Source organism: Rana temporaria, chromosome 1 (genome assembly GCF_905171775.1).
Source record: "Rana temporaria chromosome 1, aRanTem1.1, whole genome shotgun sequence".
NCBI classification, from domain to species: Eukaryota; Metazoa; Chordata; class Amphibia; order Anura; family Ranidae; genus Rana; species Rana temporaria.
The window spans coordinates 286,644,851-286,667,880 of NC_053489.1; the positions used below are offsets into that span (position 1 = coordinate 286,644,851).

The window sequence follows — 23,030 nt, forward strand, 5'->3', positions numbered from 1 at the left end:
AAGCGTTCCATATACCAAGCCAAAAAAATAAATTGTCACCAATATATAAAACTCTATGGTTTTATCTGCCCAGTGTATGATCACATACAATAGCAATGGATAACATAGAAAAAAAAAAACCCTTACCTCTTTCAAAAAAGCCTCCATATCATCTTGGCTTTCAAACACAAAGGCTTTCATGTCATTTACTGAAATGTGATTTTCCACATATTTTGCAAATTTATTATTTTTCACATTAATCTGATGAGAAAAAAAAAATTGTGAATAACTGCAAAAACATGCTATAGTGTTCATTTAAAAAGAAAAATTTACATTTGCTTCAGTGTTTCAAAGAAAAAAAATATATATATATTAATAAGTCAACCACTGTTTTGAGTATGAGATTTCATATTTAAACTTATACCAAGAATCCCGCCCTTTCAACCTTTTCCACAAGAAAGAAAACCAAGAGTTTTGTGCTCCTAAATTAGATAACATTTGACACCATGGCAAAGCCATGTAGCCACCATTCTATAGTCTTCGAATAGGACAAATTATGCATCATGCTCAAATAATGTCTTGTGCTCCAATCTGTAATTGCCCTAATTACAGCATCAGTGTCGGTCCATAAAGTGATCTAGTCAAGATTTTCTTCCTAGAGAACTATGGCCTCCTATTAAATAAAACAAATAAATTGCAGCACGTAATTAAAAATGCATCTGCACTTACAGTAGTCTGCTAGTACCCCTACAAAAGTCAGACAAAAACCTGTTAAAGTGTTACTAAAACTGTAAAATCAGTCTGTATATGCAGAAAGCATGCTGGTTATACTCCCTGTGGAACCTAAAGGGTAATCCTGAGCATTGTGTAAAAAAAACTTGCTTGATCCTGTCTTCTCTGATCCTTCCCTTCTTCCACTGTCCCCAATCCATCTCCTGATAGGAACAGAGCCTTGGGGGTACTCTGCAGATGCTCAGTTTGGTGAATTGCCTAAGAGTTGTTCTATTTTCTTGGAAGGGTACATGTGATCAGCACATGGCCAATCAGCACTGTCCAGACAGAGGGTCAGGAGTCTTGCAGCCTCATAGGACAGTCAGGAGAATGAAAACTCCTCCTACAAGCTTTAACCAGACACGAAGACATGACTGCTATATACTGCACTACACTGCCTGCCTGTGTGATTGCCTGGCATGTATGGCGTTAAATGGTTTGAGGGAACTGGTCAGCTCCAACTGGCCTTGTGATGGGAGGAGGGGAGCACCGTCTCTGTGGGAGGTTCAGACCAGGTATCTCAGACTTGCTGGCCCACCCACTGCAAGCAGCAGGAAGTGCTGGCTGAACTAAACGACAGGAGGGAGGTGCCAAGACCAGTGGAATGCAAGGCATGGCAGCCTGTGGTCTTGCACACAGGAAAACACAGGGAACCAACCCCATTATTTAAAAAATGCAAAGGCTGTTTCTCAAAAACTATCGAGGAAATCAGAAGATGGACTACATATTGTAGAAAGGTAGGAAAGCAGCATTAAAACTATGAAAAAAAGTTTTTGCCTGGAGTTCTGCTTTAAGCTTGCCAGTGAGGTCCACCTAATGTGATGATATGGCAACAACGCTGCACTGCTCCTAAATTCAAAGCAGAGTTGCCACTCTCATATAGGCTGTGCCTGCCTGCAGTACAGTGGGATGAAAAAATTTCGCTGCTGAATAAAAAACATTTATTTTGATAAATCAGACCAAGCAGTGCTTACCACTTTCTGAATGGACAGAACTGCCTCTGTTACTGAAACTCAACTGTTAACTCTGAACTATGGATATGAAGACGTTTTTCTTGAATCCCCTGCTCTGAACAAAGTTTGATAGATTTTACTCGTACATGGTCAGCATGAGAAAGTATATTGCAAACATTTTCTGAAATGGACTCACCTCTAACATAATGGGCAGACAGACGCGTTTCTTGAACCGATCTTTATTCTCTTTAAGCCAAACAACTGCATTGTAGGTGTCTGAAAATTTCTTTTGCAAGTTTTGTTCTTTTAGATTGAGCAAATTATCATGCTGCTTAAGAAGATTAGCTCGGTCTGTGAAAAGACAAAAATGCACATTTCGCTGTAAAGACCGACATAAAAACTAACACTATACTCTACGAAGAACTGCTGTTTGGTGTTGCATCACAGATTTACTTCCTGCATGTACTTTCATTAGAATACTTTTAATTTGCTGGTTTGTTGGTGTCATCCCCTTTTAAAAAAAAAAAAAAAAGTATTTCCTAACGGCAATTTTACATTGTGGGACCACACAGCAACTGTGAGAAAAGTATTTAGCTTGCAGTTGTGGTGCTACCCAATTCATCGCAATAGGCGAGTATGATGGGCGATTCCCTCTGTCAGACTCTGCAATCCAAGTTAATCCAAGTTGTGTGTAGCCCTGTCAGGCTGTAATGTTAGAATTCCAGTGTGTGGCTGGGGGGGCAGTAAAACCTGCACCTTCGCCGCCAGTGTGAAAGTGCCCTGACATGAATTCTGCAGGGACGAGTGCTTGATGTAGTTACTACAAAGCTGGATATCTCTTCAAAGCAACTGGCCTTAGCTATCAGCAATCGAGATATTAGAAGCAAATGAGTACCAACATGTAAAACCAACAACATGTGGTTATGTGCATAAAAGAGAAACAGAAAGGAAAAAATAAATAAATAATGGTCATGTTTAGCATTTAAATATGGAGAGAATAATCCAAAGTCACCTCTCTTTTCTCTCTCCCTGTTTTGCCTCTCCATACGCAAGTCACTCATTTCATTATCTGCATTTGCTTTTTCTTCCTGAATATGAGCCAGTTCACGACTATTCGCATCCATTTCCTGCTGAAATGCCTCTAGATTACCCACTGAGCTTAACTCATTTTGCCAATCTTCAATCATCTTCCGAATGTTAACAATTTTTTTCTGTCGGTCCTGTTCTTCATCCTTTCTCATTCTCAACTTTTGTTGAACATCTTCTATCTGTTTCACAATATTAAAGACAACATCGGTGTTAGCAAGTTAAGGAAATAAAACAATTTAAAAAAATAAGCCACTTTAAAGATGTGCTTTGGATTGATCCCAGACTAAAATATCAGGATCCATCCAGAGGCCTGAACCGGCAGGTGGCTCAGCCCCTCAGTGAGCAGCTGGGAGACCGAGCCAGCCATCCCACCCCCTCCACAGTCCGGCAATTCAGTAAGCAGGGAGGGGGCAGAGCAAAGAGTGGTAGATTGAAGATTGAGAACTGAGTGATCAGTAGTGTTTGATCACTCAGTTCTTGGTCTTAGATCCAGGGGGGGGGGGGACAGATACAGCATCCACCTAGTTAAGTATGTAGATTTGTTTTTGTTAAATTCCAAAACTTCTCTTTCAATTAAAATGGAAACTCGTATACAACACCGTTGATGTACACACAGCATAGAGGTAGTAATAACAAGCAAGTATATTAAAAAATAAGCTAGGCAGGAGTATGTTGACAATTTTCGAAAGCACGATACCAACAGGGATATGGGAGCTCTACCCATTATTCTTGATACTCAGAAACCTGCATCAAAATACAAACCTGCTTTTCTTTCTTTTCCAAATAGTCTTGTGTCATTTTGCACTTCTGTGAACCATCACGAATTTCAATTGCCTGTTAAACAATAAAACATTCTGTAAAATGTTATTTAAAAGAAAAACTATATATTTCTAGAAATTGATCACCTTAGTGTAAGTCAATTAGAACATATATTATAGTATCTTCACCAGCTGTAGTTTTCTTAATTCAACTTAAACAATTATTTTATTGGTGTAAAGATGGCCATTCAAAGTATGATTTTCATTCAAACATTCCGAAAAAAATAATCTGTCCACACAATCTTTATGGTCAACAATTCAAAAGCCCTTAAAAATGTCATCCTAACCTGTTATTATTTGAATGGAATAACATATGTATTTAAAAAAAAAGTCTTCATTACAAAAGTATGATTTTTGCTGAACAAAAATCACATTCACGGTTTTAATTTGTGAGAGAAAAATCTTCCATTCTGCACCTAGAAATTTCTAGTCATTACAGTTAAAAAATAAAAAGGTCGAATTTACACCTTTAACCTTTACACAATCAAACAAAAGACTACTGGTGTATGGCCAGCTTAACCACTTAAGACCCGGACCATTATGCAGGTAAAGGACCTGGCCCCTTTTTGCGATTCGGCACTGCGTCGCTTTAACGGACAATTGCACGGTCGTGCGACGTGTTTTTTTTCCCCCACAAATAGAGCTTTCTTTTGGTGGTATTTGATCACCTATGCGGTTTTTATTTTTTGCGCTATAAACAAAAATAGAGGGACAATTTTGAAAAAAAAAAATGCAATATTTTTTACTTTTTGCTATAATGAATATCCCCCAAAAAATATATAAAAAAAAACATTTTTTCCCTCAGTTTAGGCCATTACGTATTCGTCTACCTATTTTTGGTAAAAAAAAAAATCGCAATAATCGTTTATTGATTGGTCTGCGCAAAAGTTATAGCGTTTACAAAATAGGGGATAGTTTTATGGCATTTTTAATAATAATTTTTTTTTTTACTAGTAATGGCGGCGATCGGCGTTTTTTTCCATGACTGACATTATGGCGGACGCATCGGACACTTTTGACACATTTTTAGGACCATTGTCATTTTCACAGCGAAAAGTGCTATAAAAATGCACCGATTACTGTGAAAATGACAATGGCAGTGAAGGGGCTAACCCCTAGGGGGCGCTAAGGGGTTAAGTGTGCCCTAAGGGAGTGATTCTTACTGTAGGGGGCGTGGCTGTAGGTGTGACGTCACTGATTGTCGTTCCCTATAACAGGGAACAGACAATCAGTAACACTGCCACACAGAAGAATGGGAAAGGTGTGTTTACACTCACCTCTCCCTGTTCTTAAACTCCCGTGACCCGATCGCGGAACACCGGCAGCGATCGGGTCCACGGGTGCAGTCACGGAGATTCGGACCGGGTCGCGTGCGCGACCCACGGCTGGGCTCTTAAAGGCGACGTACAGGTGCGTGCCTGTGCCCAGCCGTGCCGTTCTCCCAATGTATATGTGCAGGAGGCGGTCCTTAAGTGGTTAAGTGATAGTTCTCACCTACTGACTGTTCTGTCAAATAGCCTGCGACAAAGCTTACTGCCTTCTGAGCAAAGCCCTTCCAACGTACCTTAAATGGGTTGTAAGATCAGAAGGTTTTTTTATCCCAATGTATTCTCTGCATCAAGATAAAAAGCCTTCTGGGTGCAGCAGCCCATAGAGCTGCACGATTAATCGCGGAGAGAATCGCGATTTCGATTCTCCCCGCCCGCGATCTCCCCGCGGGATGACCCGCAATTCTTCTGTTTTCACGTAACCAGTGTGGAACGCAAATGGCGCGGATATCAAAACAGACATCAGCAGCCTGCGCCGCTGGATAGATGCCTGAGCTTCAAGTCTCACAGTTCTGTACAACAGTAGTTTGTATCCATGCGGCACCCAGTGGTTGCCGGCGGTACTGCTTCTGATGTATTAATCCTTCTCACAGTTCTGTACAACTGTGTGTATCCATGCACCACCCAATGGTTGCTGGCAGTACTGCTTCTGATGTATAAAAAAAGAGACCAGTGTTATGTCTATAATGTTAAAGACCATATAACTCCTATGAAAAAAGCAGAATCAAAGTTTAATTCTGCTTTTTTCATAGGAGTTATATGATCTTTAACATTATAGACATATCACTGGTCTCTTTTTTTTATATATTCATATTTTTCAGATAAATCACAGGTTTATTTTTTTATTTTTTTTGGGGGGGGGGGGGGGGGTTCTGGCATAAATTTTTTGAGAATCGTGATCTTTAGTCTAAGCAAAAGAATCGTGATTCTCATTTTGACCATTATCGTGCAGCCCTAGCAGCCCCCCCAACACTTGATGTCCCTCTCTGTCCACGAGTGTCTCAGCCGTCCGGGACTTCCTCCTGATTGACTGAGACACAGTGAAAGCGCCAATGGCTCCTGCTGCTGTCAAAGTCAGTTAGCCAAATTGGGAGAGAGAGGGCCGAACTGCAGCTCTGTGTCTGAATGGACACAGGGAGCTATGACTCGGCTCTGGTGCCCCCATAGCAAGCTGCTTGCTGTAGGGGCACTAAACAGGAGGGAGAGGGCAGGATCACAGAAGAGGGACCAGAGAAGAGGAGGATCTGGGCTGATCTGTGCAAAACCATTGCAATAGAGCAGGTAAGTATAACATATTTTTATCTATAAAAATAACAAACAACTAGACTTTACACACGTGCAAGAAAAGTGCCCCTAATGTGCACAAATAGAATCGTATTTGACAAAGAGATGGTAACAAAGTGAAAATCTCAAAAAAGGCGCATCATGAATGTTTTTTTGTTTAATAAATATAATGGCAGCCACAAGCCACTTGCATGCTTGCAAGCTTAGATTCAAACGGTTAAGCGGCATATAAACATATGGAGAAAAAAAAAAATAGATAAAATCATATATCTTTTAAAGCCACAAGGGATGTCCCTCTGTGTCCTTAAATTAGAACTAAAAGCAAAACTTTTTTCTCCCAAATTTGGATACGAGATGGTTGTAACCCGTTAATTTTTTTCTTTGCGATTTCTGTCCCATTGGAGATTTCTTTTCACTGTTGGCCCATACAATACAGGAACCAAAAGAATATCCCTACAGGGTGAGGGAATCCCGATTTTGTGCATGGCAACATATGTGACAAAATGCAGGCTGGAGCGGTGAAGGAGGTGTATACACTGCTCCTTCACCACCCCAAAGATGCTGCTTGCATTTAGGAGTCTTTTTTTAATAATTATGGTTTGTTTTATGGAAAGCACTATAATGATCTGTATGCTTCATTTCTAAAATTCTGTTTGCAGAACTGATGAATGTTATAGACAGCGAGTGCAGATCTGGAGGAGATACAGGAAGGATCTGACTGCATCCATAGATTACCTTTAAAAGGGACAAGCCCATAAGACCTATTTACTTATAGGTCATAACGGGAGGTGAGCTGCTAATGGTGGTGGTCACACATGGTGTATATACAGTAAATATAAAGGAACAATCACCTTTCAGTGGATTTTGTTGTGGTAAAGCACATACCCGCAACAGTTGTCCAATGGCAGCACCAGAGATGGGAATTCCTATTACAGAGGCTGCCGTGTAAACAGGAAATACTCTTGTATGCATGGCACTAGTCCCGCCTCCTCCCTGTCCCCTCCAGGGCAGCCAGCCTATATATATTTTGTGGCCCCGGCGCTGGGAGATCGTCGGGGGCCACAAAACATATATACGTTTAAAACCGGACCGCGGGCCAGACTTTGGACATGCCTGATATAGTGGAACACAAGTGTGGTGCAGAATCACTTTATATTGCGTTATATGTTCACATAGATGTGCGCAAGGGTTTTTGTTTTCATTTACTGCACATGCTCAGTTTGCAGTGGGTTTCTATGCTGAGTATTTCCTCCACATCACATCCAAGCAGCCCATGTGACTAAAGAGTCATATATGTGGGATGTTCACACAGTGGTAAATGACAGCTTACTCTCCTGCTCTTCCTCCATGCCCACTAACCAGCTACACACAATGGAGGTGGAATATTACATGTAGATTGATGGACACTTTACCTCCCTGTTATTCTAAGACATAATCTGGAGGGGCGTGACACCACCTGTGACTAGCAGAAATCCACCCACACAATGTTATTGGCAAAAATAAAAAAGATTAGATTTCAAATAAATACTTATACAATGATTTAAGGACTTAAAAAGGACCAGACGTCATTGTTATACGTCGGTACTTTGATGCAAAATACCATTGTTTTGGCAGAAGCCAGCTTAATCCCGGTATTTTTAAAAACGGCCGGCGGTCCGCTTTCTGATAAAAATGGTCTCAGCGGTGGAGTCACCACAAGATCACTTTTAACACCCCCCCGCCACACTCCAGTCGTCTCCGCTGTAAGCAGCGGCAGAGACTATGGCGTCTGCTTCCCTTACAGCCTGGATGTTGAGTGAGGGAAAGATGGCCCTCACTCGGCTCCATAGCATTGGAGGGTGGAAGCGATGTCAAACGTCAATTCCGCCCAATGCACTTAAAAAGGGGAATTTTATTTTATTACAAAAATGAAAGACTTTTTTTTTGTAATATTGCATTTTAGTGTAAATATTTGATCGGAGGTCTTTTTGACCCCAGATCTCACATTTAAGAGGTCTTGTCATGCTTTTTTTTTTCTATTACAAGGGATGTTTACATTCCTTGTAATAGGAAAAAAGTGACCCAAAAATGTATTTTTAAAAGGACCGTGTACTATAAAGGGATAATAAAAAAAAAAAAAGAAAAGTAAAGCACACCGTACTGCCTAGGTCGCACACATACGCAAGTCACGCCCGCATATGAAAAACCACAGATGTGAGGTATAGCCGCGATCGTGAGAGCAATAATTAAAAAACCTCCTCTGTAACTCAAAACTGGTAACCTGTAGAAATGTTTAAATGTCGCCAATGGATATTTTCAAGTATCAAAATTTGTCACCATTCCATGAGCGGACGCAATTTTGAAGCGCGACATGTTTGATATCAATTTACTCAGCGTAACATTATCTTTCACAATATAGAAAAAAGTTGGGCTAACTTTACTGTTGTGTTATTTTTTAATTAAAAAAAGTGTATCTTTTCCAAAAAAATTGCACAAATACGGTGTGACAAAGTATTGCAACAACTGCCATTTTATTCTCTAGGGTGTTAGAAAAAAAAGTGGAGGTCCACCCTAAAAAAAAAAAAAAATGCATCAAAATCCTGCAAAATAATTGAAAAAAATGTTTACTTACCAGAAATTGCAGTTGCTATGCGGATCTTCCTAATCTGCCTCTTCCTAGTCCTCGCATTGTCTTCTGGGGAATGGGGCGCGCTGCCTTCTGGGAACTGTGTGTATCCCAGAAAGCAGCCGCCCATTCACAAAGCGCCAAGAGACTCGCACATACGCAGTAGGAAACGGGCAGTGAAGCCGCAAGGCTCCACTGCCTGTTTCCCTTAGTGAGGGTGGCAGCGCCGGGACCTGCCAGGATCTAAGGGATCAGCCTCGGAGGGCCGACATCGCGGGCGCCTAGGACAGGTAAGTGTCGATATTAAAAGTCAGCAGCTACATTGTTTGTAGCTGCTGACTTTAAAAAACAATTAAAATAAATGCTTCAAGTAGTTAAAACCAGGGCTTTTTTTCTCAAACAATAGGTGCTGGAACTTAACCAAAGCCCTACAAAACCCCTCCGCCTACACACACCCTCCAAATCACAACACATGTGGTCAGTCAAATTTCATGAAAACAGTAAGAGGGTCTTAAAGGGGCATTAAACACCAGAATTGCATTACATACAGGGTGCAGAGCTGTCACTTGTAAACACAGAAACCAGACTTCTGTGTTTACAAGTGATTGTGGTGAGCAGGCATCAAATGGTCTGAGCCAGAGGTGGTGGAACTGACCACCAAGTTCCCCCTGAAAAAAAGCCCTAGTTAAAACAGTTTATTGATATTAATAATTAACTGTATTTTTATTCTGTATCTCAAAAGCGTTTTTTGTTTTGTTTTTAATATGTGACCAGCAGAAGAGGACTGGAAGCACCTCTTGCTTAGGTTTCCCTGCCGACAGTCTGTATATCCATTAGGAAAAAGGTACTTCGATTTTTAATTTTTTTTTGTAAAATAATTACAGTGGCATCATCCATATACAGAAACAGAAGGGACAATGTAAATGAAATTCATATTTAGTATTACTTTAATTCTACTTCGCTACTGAAACTTTCTCTAGATTTATGGCTAAGCCCTCCCAGTTATATTCCACGATCCAATAAGCATGTCTCACAGTCATTCGACAAGGGATGGACGTTGCTTTTCAGGGAAAGTGAGGCTGTTATAAAAGTAAAACTATGGTGCACTGATGCTTTTCTGCTAATATTGAGAACAGTGTATTGTTGTGTCCGCTCTTAGGCAGGAACGTTACTCTTAAACTTAATATAATTTAACTGCAAAGAATATTTGCGGGGGGGGGGGAACATTTCTGAAGTGGCAGGTACTGTACCTAGCCAGCACCTCCAGCTGCCAACATACTGCTTTTGAAACTCTATGGAGCCCATCATGCCCCCATCCGTCCCAAGGCTTTGGGCACTCTATAAGCATCCAGGTTTGCAAGCTTCCTTGTGTACTGGAACATCTGTGAACACTTACTTTTTCTTTAATTCTCACATCTATTTGCTTTTGCTGCTTATCATATTGCTGGATTTGTTGATTAAGAGGAGCTTGAGATTCTTGTTTTCCCTTAAGATCTTCTTTTAACTTATCACGTTTTTGTTTCACCTCTTCATATTGTTGACGACAATTTTCATATTCCTAATGAGGGAAAGTATATCATGAAGCCATTTGCTAAAATATTTGACAGAAATAGGTTTTACATTCTGAATTTCCGAAAAAAATAAAAAATAAATAAAAAATAATAATAATAATGACAGCCTGCCTAATTGTCATTTAAAGTGAGACAATGCTGAAAGCTGAAAATTGACCTGGGCAGGAAGGGGGTGAAAGTGCCTGGTATTAAAGTGGTTAAACAGAACACAGAATGGTTAATGCGTCAGGTTTATATTTGCTGTCTGTGGGCCCCATCTGGGAGATTACTCATCACTCAGGATTTAAAAGGAGAAGTCCAGTCTGAGCTCATTCAGCTGGGCTTCTATGGGTCACAGTAGTGCAATCCCATACTTCTCTTTTAATAGGAAACCTCTCTAAAAAAAAAAAAAAAAAAAGACAGACCCTCCCTAAACAATTGGCACCAGTACAGGTTCCCCCACTTTAATAATGGTTCCCCAATTAAAACAAGGCAAAGTATAGTTTTGGGTACAATATTGTACAACAGGACAAAAAGGTCACAACTACAATCAATTACACACTATATATAAAAAAAATTTTACTCGTGTATGAAAACCACAGTCAACAAAAATTGTAATTAAAAGGGAATCTTACCACCCAAGGTCGTTTCCTCTCCAGCATCTTGATTTTATCAAGGTGACGCTTCCTTTCATAATATCTCTCAACATCCTGCTTGTAGCGTTCATTCCCCTGCTTCAGTTTTTCTAAAACCTCTTCATGACCTTTACATTTATTCTAAAAAAATTTGCACAAGTCACTAGGTGCTACTGAAATCACCACAATATTGTTTTCCCCATCTAAAAATATTAAATAATAAATTCCAATGCGCTACTGTGAGTAAACAGAATATGAAAAAATAGTGTGCAGATTGTACCTGGGGCAGCTATATCTAAAAGTGTTCACATAACACAGAAAGGAAAAAACAAGCTAAATAGGTGATAAGCGCTCCAGGTATGTGATAAATCACAACCACAGTGTATAAATAAATGAATGAAACACAATCAAAAACAAAAGGGGAAGTGAGTGACCAAACTCAAAGTGTGCAGTGCGTGTCAAAAAATACACTAGAAAGAAATCTGTGTTAGGACACCGTGAAACCCTTTGGGGGTGTCCCGTCCCCTGTGGGTTTAAAAGTCACTGGAATGTGCACACATAAAATAAATAATATATAAGGTATATGATATAAAAGATATATATAAGATATGATATATAATATACAAAATGTGATATCTAATATATGTGAATAGAAATGTGTAATAAACAACAATGGTAATGATGATATGACAGTCTATTAATGAGGGTAATGGGATGTCCACATGTGAAGATTCCTGTATGTGAGGCAGTAATTGGGGAATCCTTATTGATGTTGTAGTGCCCTTACCATGAAGATGCTATATGTGCGCATATAGGGATATCCCTCCGGGTCTCCGATCACCTTTCTCCTGGGATCACTCAGTGCAGGTAGTTCCAACTGCTGTGTGCCATGAAGGTGTTATATGTACACATATAATGCTGGTCTTCCGGGTCTCCGTTTCCCTTTCTCCTGGGGTCACTCAGTTCAAGTTGGTTCCAGCTGCTGTATAACTCCAAAAGGTCCAAATAGGGGTGGTCCAATAGATAGAGCAATGGGGTGGGGAGAAAAAAGATTGCCTCCGATTGTGTAGTGGGTTTAAGGATCCAAAAGTATTTATTAAAGCATAAAAAGCAGGTAACACAGGAGGTAGCACAGAAGGCGTTTTGTAATGACAAACAGCGTTGGTATGTAAAGTGCAGACGTGGCGTTTGAAATTACCGCCTTACGTCCGATGGCCTCCGGCTTGTGTGAGTGTTTTCCTCGGTCTCGACTTGCGACTCCCTACGGCGTTACGTCACGTTACGTCACGTACCTCGTGACTTCATCAGGGGATAGAATCCCCTGATGAAGTCACGAGGTACGTGACATAACGCCGTAGGGAGTCGCAAGTCGAGACCGAGGAAAACACTCACACAAGCCGGAGGCCATCGGACGTAAGGCGGTAATTTCAAACGCCACGTCTGCACTTTACATACCAACGCTGTTTGTCATTACAAAACGCCTTCTGTGCTACCTCCTGTGTTACCTGCTTTTTATGCTTTAATAAATACTTTTGGATCCTTAAACCCACTACACAATCGGAGGCAATCTTTTTTCTCCCCACCCCATTGCTCTATCTATTGGACCACCCCTATTTGGACCTTTTGGAGTTATACAGCAGCTGGAACCAACTTGAACTGAGTGACCCCAGGAGAAAGGGAAACGGAGACCCGGAAGACCAGCATTATATGTGTACATATAACACCTTCATGGCACACAGCAGTTGGAACTACCTGCACTGAGTGATCCCAGGAGAAAGGTGATCGGAGACCCGGAGGGATATCCCTATATGCGCACATATAGCATCTTCATGGTAAGGGCACTACAACATCAATAAGGATTCCCCAATTACTGCCTCACATACAGGAATCTTCACATGTGGACATCCCATTACCCTCATTAATAGACTGTCATATCATCATTACCATTGTTGTTTATTACACATTTCTATTCACATATATTAGATATCACATTTTGTATATTATATATCATATCTTATATATATCTTTTATATCATATACCTTATATATTATTTATTTTATGTGTGCACATTCCAGTGACTTTTAAACCCACAGGGGACGGGACCAGAGGCGTCTCTAGGGGGGGGCCAGAGGGGGCCCTGACCCCCCCAACATTATGCTGTGCCCCACCATGTGCCCCCCCAAAAAAAAAAAATTTTTTTTTTTTTTTGCTTTTTTTTTTTTTTTTTTTGGGCCGCCGCTGGAGTAACAGTCTCTCCTGAGAGGGAGAGCGTCCCCAGTCAGCTCTGCGGGGCATTCCTCCCCCCTCCCTCTGCTCGCTGACACTGCATAATGCAAGCGTTCACACAACCACAGCCGCCCGATCTGCTCCTTCCCCTGCATCCTCATTGGCACGGAGAAGAGCGAGTTGCAGAAAGGACTCCATGAGCACTGTGGGGGAGGGGGGCCCAAGCCTTCATCTCAGTTACTAAAAAAAACAGACTGATTTCTCCCGTCCTTAGGACAGGAGAACCAGCCTGTAAATTCCGAGAGTGGTGACTGCAAGCTGAGCCAAGTGTCAGTCTATGACACTCTTTTACAGCCCAGCGAGTCTAGCCACCCCCCCCACTCTCCTCACATACGAGCAGGGAGGAATAAAGCTCCTCCTCCTTCTCCTTTCAGTCCCGCCCACACTATCTCGGTGTGCTGTATCTGAAGAGAGGGGATGTGTGTTCAGGAAATATGAAAATCAGCAGCATGTGTGTGAATGATGCCTGAGATTCTAGCCTGGACCGTGGGTATGTGTGTGCACTGCAGACTGCAGTACACTGTAATCACTGAACTGAATTATCTCCATCCCTTCTGTCCCCCCCCATCTGTCTCCCTCCCCCTCTCCTGTTCTTTCAAGACATTCACAATTTACTTTCTGTAACGGTCACCACCGTTTACGATATTCCAATCCATCGCCCCACGACAGGTTATCCGACAGTCCGACAGACATCAGACACGACCCATTTCATTTCCCAGAATAAACGAGACAAAACAAGCTCTGGTACTGGCTCCAAAATGAATGAATGAATCCTTTAATGGTAACTTAGCTTTGTTATATACAGTACAAGCATGTTACAGTTAATCACAGGGACAAAGACGCACTCCACCCACACATCACACAATGGGGGGCTTCATACACATTCTTTTAGATAATAACATTCCGATGAGTTAATTACTACTTATTACCCAGACGGTCTGGCTCCGCATTTAGAGGGGTTAATTACTACAGCTTGACAAGTCACATTCCACATCTTAACATTGTCATTAGCATACACAATGAACAGGTCTTAGGAGAAGACCTAATTAGCACAATGGACACAAAACAGTATTAGCATCACACAAAGGAATGTCTAGGAGCAGGCTCAATTAACACCTCAAAAGCATGTGTCCCCCCATTGAATGAAAACACTTTATTGACCTGTCGGAGTCTTTAACAACTTGTAATATTTCAAGATATCCTGCAATACATGAATTATCAGTAATGTCCCATCTCATGTAATTTATAATTATCATTTCTCAGTCACCCTATGCCCAAAAGGGCATAGTGACGCTGGCACAGGAGTAAACCCCATCCTTCAAAAGTCTCTGGGTGTCACGGGCCATTCTGTTACACTTTCACTTTCAGTTAGGCAGGTAATATACAATGCACATTTTTTTCCTACATCCACAGATTGCAGGAAAGAAACTTGCATGATTCCCCCATCAACAGACAGTGGTGACAGGAATATCCCTCCTGCCCAGCAATTGTATTCTATACAGCAACCACTGGTGATAATCATAAGAGAATCTGCTCATTAATGGTTCAAATCTCAGCCAGTTCCTGCTGAACCAACTGAGATTTAAACTGTCTATGGCTGGTCTTAGCTCTTAGGCAGCCCATACATTGATCACTTTTTTTCATTCAACTATTAGGTTGAATAAAAAAAAAAAAGAAATGATCCAATTCCCTCATCTACACATTATAGGTGGATGGGGGAATCGTCCCAGTGTGGACCAGTGCTGGAACAACCAGAGTTACTGTCCTGTCCCGGCTATTCACAGCGCTGGTCTCTGTCTCCATGGCAGCGGCGGCAGGACATTGGAACCCAGAGCTGGTTACTTTATGGGGCTGATGTACAGGAGGGCCAGCACAATTTGTTGTTAGAGATGGGCTGGGCATGTTCAAAATTCCACATGCCAGAGCCTGCCAGGAAGCCCACACTGCACAGCGCTAATCACAGGCAGTGAGACATTTCCCGGTCCGCAGCTGCACAGATCAGGAAATGTCTCACTGGCTGTGATTAGCACTGTGGAGTGTCGGCTTCCTGGCGGGATCGGGCATGTGGGATTTCAAACACACCCGAGCCCATCTCTATTGGTTGTAGACAGTTGAGCTCCCTGCAGGTTGCTTAGCAGCAGTGGACCCTTCTCTGACATGCTGATCGGGATGCAATCCAGGTGATGCTCTTAGTCAAATCCTAGTGTTAAATATCAGAGATTTTATTGATCAAAGCCCACACTTTACAGGCATAGAGCCCACATGGCTGCTGATCATACGGTTGATTATATTTATGTGGTTGTACTCTTGATGCTAATAAATATTGTGTTTATTAGATCTGACTGGGCACATCACCTGGATCACATCCCGATCAGCATGTCAACAGAGAAGGTTATACAGCATTACTGCTGCTAGGTGACCAGCTGGGGGCTCGGCTCTCTATAACCAATAGTGCCAGCCTTCCCCTGCATGCACCCATAATGTCACCAGCACTAGGTCCTAATAGACTGCCGCCCCTGCCAAGGAGACAGACGGCAGACCAGCGCTGTCAATAGCAGGGACAGGACAGCTGGGGAACCCCACAGTGGCAGAACACCAGGCCCCGGTGGCAAGACAACCTTTGCAACCCTGAAAGTTCTCCCACTGCTTTGGACCCTTATATTTTATTGGTGTGCTGGTGACATATATCTCTTGTTTTCTGCCACCCTGGGGGGCCCCAGTATAGTAGGAAGGGAGCTCACTGCAGAACATGTGAAAGGGCCCATAGTGGGATCGTAGTAAAGGGCCCCAGGAGATTTTATATATATATACTGTATATATATAAAATTGCATTTTATAGTTGGCCCCCCTACTTTTTTCCCTGTCCCCCCATGTGCCCCCCCTAAATATGAAAGCTGGAGACGCCACTGGACGGGACACCCCCAAAGGGTTTCACGGTGTCCTAACACAGATTTCTTTCTAGTGTATTTTTTGACACGCACTGCACACTTTGAGTTTGGTCACTCACTTCCCCTTTTGTTTTTGATTGTGTTTCATTCATTTATTTATACACTGTGGTTGTGATTTATCACATACCTGGAGCGCTTATCACCTATTTAGCTTGTTTTTTCCCATCTAAAAATAGCTTTGCAAAAAAACAGACTTAGGGCCCTTTCACACTGGTGCGTTTTTCCCCGCTATTTTTGCGGTAAAAATAGCGCTATTAAAAACGCCCCCCATGCCCCTCTCCATTGAAATGAATTAAAAACGCGGTAAAATCGCGGTGTTTTACCGCGTCTTTAACGCTCCGTTTTTACCGCGTTTTTACAGCATTTTTTAATTCATTTCAATGGAGAGGGGCATGGAGAGCGTTTTATGAGTGTTTTAATAGCGCTATTTTTACCGCGAAAACGCAGGAAAAACACGGCAAAAAACGCACCAGTGTGAAAGGGCCCTTAGTTCACACTAGATGGCATTTTACTGGGAAAATGCAGAAAAAAATATAAAGAAAAAAAAAAAAAAACACATACAAACAATAACCCCCAAAAAGTTTTTTTTTTTTTTTTTTTAATTAAACTTGTTTAGGTCTCTTCTAAGCTGTTCTGAATTGGAATTGTTACAGTAAGTCCTTCCATAGGTGTTAATTTCAATGTGCATGTATAGTTCTACCACTAAGAAACAGTCTATTTCAGCATGACTGGCTGCAGAACTGATCTAAGCTTGAAAGAGTAACTCTACTTTTGTTGAGAAAAAAAAAAACACATTCCCCTCTGGGTGAGCAATGTATATTGCAAGGATAACAAACGTTGTGGCAGATTTCTATATTTTATTATACCAAAGAAATAGCTGTTTATCTGTGTCCATGTGCAGAATGGAAGAGAATGGACTGATTTTATAGTCATCAGTCAGCTGCTGCATTTGCAGGGTTCCAATGAGGAGAGCAGCAAGGTCTGTATCCTTTAAGCTCCATGTACACGGGACATTTTTACAACTGCTCCTAAATGATTAGACTTGACAGATATTAATCCACGTTTAAAAACGTCCGTTTTGCCGCATTTGCATTTAGAATATTTTTTTTAAATGGGCAAAAAACGCCTATAAACGCAAACGCGGCTAAACGCCGGTGGCGCGTATAGCTTCTGAAACGTGGAAATCTCAGCGTCTGAACTAATTTTTTTGCTTTTAAAGAAACGCTGTTAAAAGCAACTGCCTAAAAACTACTGTAAACGAGATAGTGTACGTGGTCACAAAAGATAACATTGAATGTGTTCAGGGGCAGTCGAAAAAAGCATCCAACTGCCTCTGAATGTCCGTTTAACAGCAGCAGTGTACATGAGGCCAAATTAGGGAGTATCTCACCAAAAATGAAATTTTTGTTGCAGAGGTTGCCCAAAATCTGACTTGTATCCTAATGCAGACTTTAGGGAGCCAATCACACAAGAAGGAAATTACATTTCTGGGGGGCGTTCTGTAAAATTCTGTGTATAGAACGCATTAAAGTGGATGTAAACAATGTAGAGAATACGATTTTCTATCATCTGTGCCCAGTCTTGCCACACATAGTTAATCCAGCTCTGAGCAATCCACTTTTATTGTTCAGTGAAAATTAACAGACTTCCAGATAAAAACCTATCTAAATAAAAAGTCCTTTCCGTCCCCTTGCTTCGAGTGACAGGGTTTTTACATATCTCGTGCACTAGCTTGGACACATGCACATTCCTGGATGTTTATCATAATATGGGGGGTGATCCACAGTTCATTGTGAGAGGTAATGTATGTCACTCAAAGCAAGGGGACGGAAAGGACTTTTTATTTAGACAGGTTTTTATCTGGAAGTCTGTTAATTTTCACTGAACAATAAAAGAGGATTGCTCAGAGCTGGATTAACTCTGTGTGGCAAGACTGGGCACAGATGATAGGAAATTGTATTCTCTACATTATGACATAAAAAAACATCCACTTTATGGTTGCCATTTTGCATAAAATTACAAAACTGCATATTGAAAAGGAAAGGTAATTTTTAAAACTATTCAATTACAATATGACTTATGTAGCAATTGTATATGCTATATTATTTGCCATTTTTCCCCACAAAAGTAGAGCAAACATTCAAACTTTAATCCTACTTTTACAATCACAGGCATGACTCCTAGAGGCAGAGGAGAAATAGATGAAATGTTAAAAAAAAGGCTTGCAAAAATAAAAAATAAATGTTAATTTTATGGCAAACAGGAGGCTCATATTATGCTATAATCTTTCTTTACTGTCAACCAGCAGCAAGAGAGTTAATGAAAAGAAAAAACGTTACACAGATGGATATGCAAATGAACATAGGTAGACTGTCCAATCAGGTAACAGAGTATGCTATAAAGGTGAGGTGTAGATGATGCTCTTCCTCTTTCTTGCTGCTCCAGCCAGATAAGTACTTTAAAAAATTCTCCTCAGGTGCTTATGCTTATACTTAGATTATATATATATATATATATATATAACTCTTACATATATATATATATTTATACTCATATTCGACAAAGAATTTCCCTGCAAACCTGCACTTGTCTCAGCTTTGCAGGGTCACACTTTCATCCTTAATCAGCACCTCCACTGCCCACCCCCCCCCCCCTTCTCCTACTCATTATCTCCTCAGGTGTCTCCTCACCTTTTTTCATTCATTCCCGCTTTCAACATTTCTCTCATACCCTGACAACCCACGTCCCTTTACCGCGGCCGTTCCGACGGGTTCCCGACACTACAGGCTATCATTTTTCTCCTCAGCTGGTGATCAGCTGTGCGCGGTGCCGCGCGGATTCGCAGCCTGTCACACAGTGTCTCCCCTCACGACACTGCAACACTGCGATACCGCTGTTTCCCTGACAGAAAGTTTCTGTCAGGGACACAAGCAAGAAATGCTTTCTTCTGTGTGTCTGTGTGCCTGTCACACACACACATAGTAACACATACGGTAAAACATAGCATTCACAATTTCTAATGTTAAATAACTTATGTTTGTTCATTGATATATACATGTAGTTGTATGTTAATTGTGGATGTATATGTATATATAGATATATATACTTACAAACACTGAGCTGCAGTCTGAATATTAATTATAATATATATATGTATGTTTGAGGTATATGCTTTTAATATATATGCCGCTTACTGACATGTGTATTATCTGCTGATACAAAACAGATATATATAATTCGACTGCATATACTAATTAGTTGTCCTATTATATTTTCTCTTGCAGGACAATTTGTCTTCAGCCACTATGTCTGATAAAGATCACACTACCGTTACCCCCTCAGATACCCCTGAGGAAAACCAAAAAATCCAATCCATAGTAGATAAATCCATCCACTCTGCTATGCAAACGGCCATATCTTCTATGCATGATTCCATTGCACAATCGGTAGTCATGGCCCTGTCCCAAAGTAAACCTCAGGTTACCCAGAAACCTTTACCTGCTACCCCATCTGACATTTATTGGTCAGCGGAGGACTCTACATACCACATGATCCAGGGATTGAAAAAAGGGGGTAAAGTGTCTCAAAAGCGACATCATGCATCTCATACCGGTCCCTCCCATTCTAAAAGAATGGTCCTGATGGAGAACCAGGGTGAATCTTCTAAGCCTTCTAGTAAAGGAAAGGCTATTTTTAGTGACAAGAAGTCACACATTACACCCTCTGCCCGGGAGGAGTTGCTCGTTCAACGGGTAAAAATGGCCTCAAAAAGGCAGAAACCAGACTCTTACCGTACCTCGTCCAGCAATTCCTCTTCTAATGAGGACGCTCTATCGGAAGAGGAAGGAGACTCTGAATACGAGTATGTCTCTGATACGGAAGAGGGTATACCCCTTGAAAAGGAGGAGTCCGAGGACACAATCTTAGACGGCTCTGGTGACCCGTATTTCGACCCAGGTCAAATTAAACACCCCCGTTCAGGAGAATGGGTGGCCCATTCCTTAGTTACAAAATTTTTAAGCCTCTGGATCCAGAAACCATTGGATAAGAACGAGGCTAGTAAGTTAAGAGCAGAGTGCCCGAGACCTTCCCTCCCAAAGAAATTAGCCAATACACCTGAATTAGACCCCGCACTAGTAAAATTTCTTCTAAAATCAGGAAAACACCCAAAAAAGGGTGTGGACAGATCATTTCGCTTCTGTCAAGACAAATTATTAGACATGTTAGGCCCCTTAGCTAAGATTCTGGATTTAACAGAAGAGGCAGTTTCATCTAACACCCCGATAGATTTAAATATCCTGAAAGGTTGGGCTCAGCGAGCCTTTGTGCTATTTGGCAACGCCAATGCGGCCATCTCTAACGAAAGAAGAAGATCGATTCTGATGAAGCTGGATCCACAGCTTATGCATCTTGCTTCATCTCAACCATCTTCCATCACCGAGGGTCTACTTTTCGGTGACTCTTTTATAAAAGAGATCAACAAATACGTGGCTCTCTTTACATCTCTAGACAAGGCCCAATCGTCACTCAAAAAGGTTTTCCAACCAAGAGTTTTTCCCAGAGCTGGGAAACGTAGGGGCCGATTTCCCAGCAGACCTTCTACCGAAGGTCACTTCCCCAGAGGCCCTCCCAGATCAGATCACTTTGCCCAACCGGTTAACACCTATCAACAATCCCCTTTCTTCCCACAAAGAGCTAGACCTTGGAGAGCGAGAGGCCATCGCGGTTTTCCCAGGTCAAGACCTTCCTTTGGTAAGTCCCCATCCGAGGTGTTTTTCCCCAATTCCCTTGGGAGGCAGGATAATGTATTTTTTCCAAAGTTGGAATATGATAACCTCAGATGCGTGGATTCTGAACACCGTGTTAGGTTACCGGATAGATTTCACCTCTCTACCGACTCTAAGTCAGGACCCTATTCCAATAAGGTTCTCAGAAGAGGACAAAAAGCTCATCTCACTGGAGATAAAAGAGCTTTACTCCAAAGGGGCCATAGTTCAGGTTCCCCTACAAACTCCAGGTTTTGTGAGCAACCTGTTCCTGGTCAAAAAGAAGGACGGAGGTTTCAGACCAGTAATAAATCTGAAATACCTAAACAATTTCGTCCATTACCGCCATTTCAAAATGGAAGGTATTCACCTGTTAAAAGACCTTTTATTACAAGACGACTGGTTGGCCAAAATAGATCTGAAAGATGCCTACCTTTCTGTACACATGCACAAGAATTCCCAACCATTTCTTCAATTCCTATGGCAAAACAAGAAATGGCAATTCACCAGTCTCCCGTTCGGGCTGTCATCTGCCCCCTGGTGCTTTACAAAATTACTGAAACCAGTAGTAGCGGCTCTGAGGAGCAGGGGTGTTCGTCTAATAATATATTTAGACGACATTTTGATCATGGCACAATCACTTCAGACCATTCAGTTACACGTTCAATGGACAATATCCCTTCTGAACATGCTGGGATTCATAATCAATTACAAGAAATCCATCTTAACCCCTTCAAAGGAGGTAGAATTTCTGGGTTTTCTCGTCAACACCCAACTATCCCTTCTGAGTCTTCCAAACAGGAAATTGAAGACGATCAGAAGAGAGATTCGCTCAGTCCTGAACAAAAGTCAAATATCTCTTCGGACAATTGCAAGGATTGTCGGTCTATTATCAGCTTCCATTCAAGCGATATTTCCGGCACCTCTACACTACAGAGCACTACAGAGACTAAAAGCTCAACATCTAAGAGACGGTCTGGCATATTCCGACGAGATAACACTAACCCCGGACACCAAAGAAGAATTACTTTGGTGGCTGACTCACATCCAGATGTGGAATGGGAAGACAATCTTCCATCCACATCCGGATTTGATAATAGAATCAGATGCAAGCAACTCAGGCTGGGGTGCCCGCTGCGGCCCTCTTACAACGGGAGGGAAATGGTCTCCAGACGAAGCTCGGTTGCATATCAATTGTCTCGAACTCCTAGCGGGATCATTTGCTCTCAAGAGTTTCGCGAGAGACAGGTCCGATTGTTGTATTCTCCTGCGCATGGACAACATATCCGCAGTACAATACATCAATCGATTAGGAGGTACGAAATCCAAACCTTTGGCGAACATGGCAAAGGATTTTTGGCATTTTTGCCTGGACAAGAACATTATATTGAAGGCGGAATACATCCCAGGCCTATCCAATTCCATCGCAGACTGGAATTCCCGTTATCTAACAGATTCCAGCGATTGGATGTTGAACAAGCCAATCTTTCAACATCTAAACTCCCTGTGGGGTCCTTTACAAATAGATCTGTTTGCATCACGCCTGAACAGACAGATTCCAACTTACTTCAGTTGGCGTCCAGACCCAGAAGCATTGGGGACAGACGCCCTTCTACAAATTTGGCCGAAAGGAACATCTTACGCTTTCCCTCCCTTCACTCTAATTTCAAGGGTTCTTCTCCTGACACGTTACCTGGAATCGAACATAGTTCTGATAACCCCTTACTGGCCATCCCAAACATGGTTCCCCCAGGCTCTGGAGATGAGCATAGACTACCCACGATTACTCCCAGTATTCCCTTCTATTCTACTAGACCCATTTCAGAATCCTCATCCTCTAATAATCTCAGGAGTTCTTTCCCTGGTAGCCTGGAAGTTATCAGGCAATCGGGAATTATCTCAGAACTTTCGCAGACATCTAGAGACATCTTGTCAGAAGCCTGGGCTCCAGGAACCAAAACAGCTTACAGATCAGCCTGGAAACTTTGGTCTAATTGGTGCATGCAAAGGGATCTGG

The 23,030-nt window shown here is 41.7% G+C and overlaps 1 protein-coding gene across 1 annotated transcript in view; it reads right to left on the reverse strand.

Annotated features, from left to right (window-relative positions):
• Positions 1–23,030, reverse strand: part of SMC5 (structural maintenance of chromosomes 5) — a 139,077-nt gene that overhangs the window by 77,357 nt on the left and 38,690 nt on the right. The window contains exons 6-11 of the mRNA XM_040356728.1: positions 11,013–11,153; positions 10,224–10,385; positions 3,555–3,626; positions 2,716–2,971; positions 1,900–2,054; positions 127–240 (exon numbers count right to left, since the gene is read on the reverse strand). Coding sequence (XP_040212662.1) covers positions 127–240; positions 1,900–2,054; positions 2,716–2,971; positions 3,555–3,626; positions 10,224–10,385; positions 11,013–11,153 — 900 coding nt within the window. The remainder of the gene's footprint in view (positions 1–126; positions 241–1,899; positions 2,055–2,715; positions 2,972–3,554; positions 3,627–10,223; positions 10,386–11,012; positions 11,154–23,030) is intronic.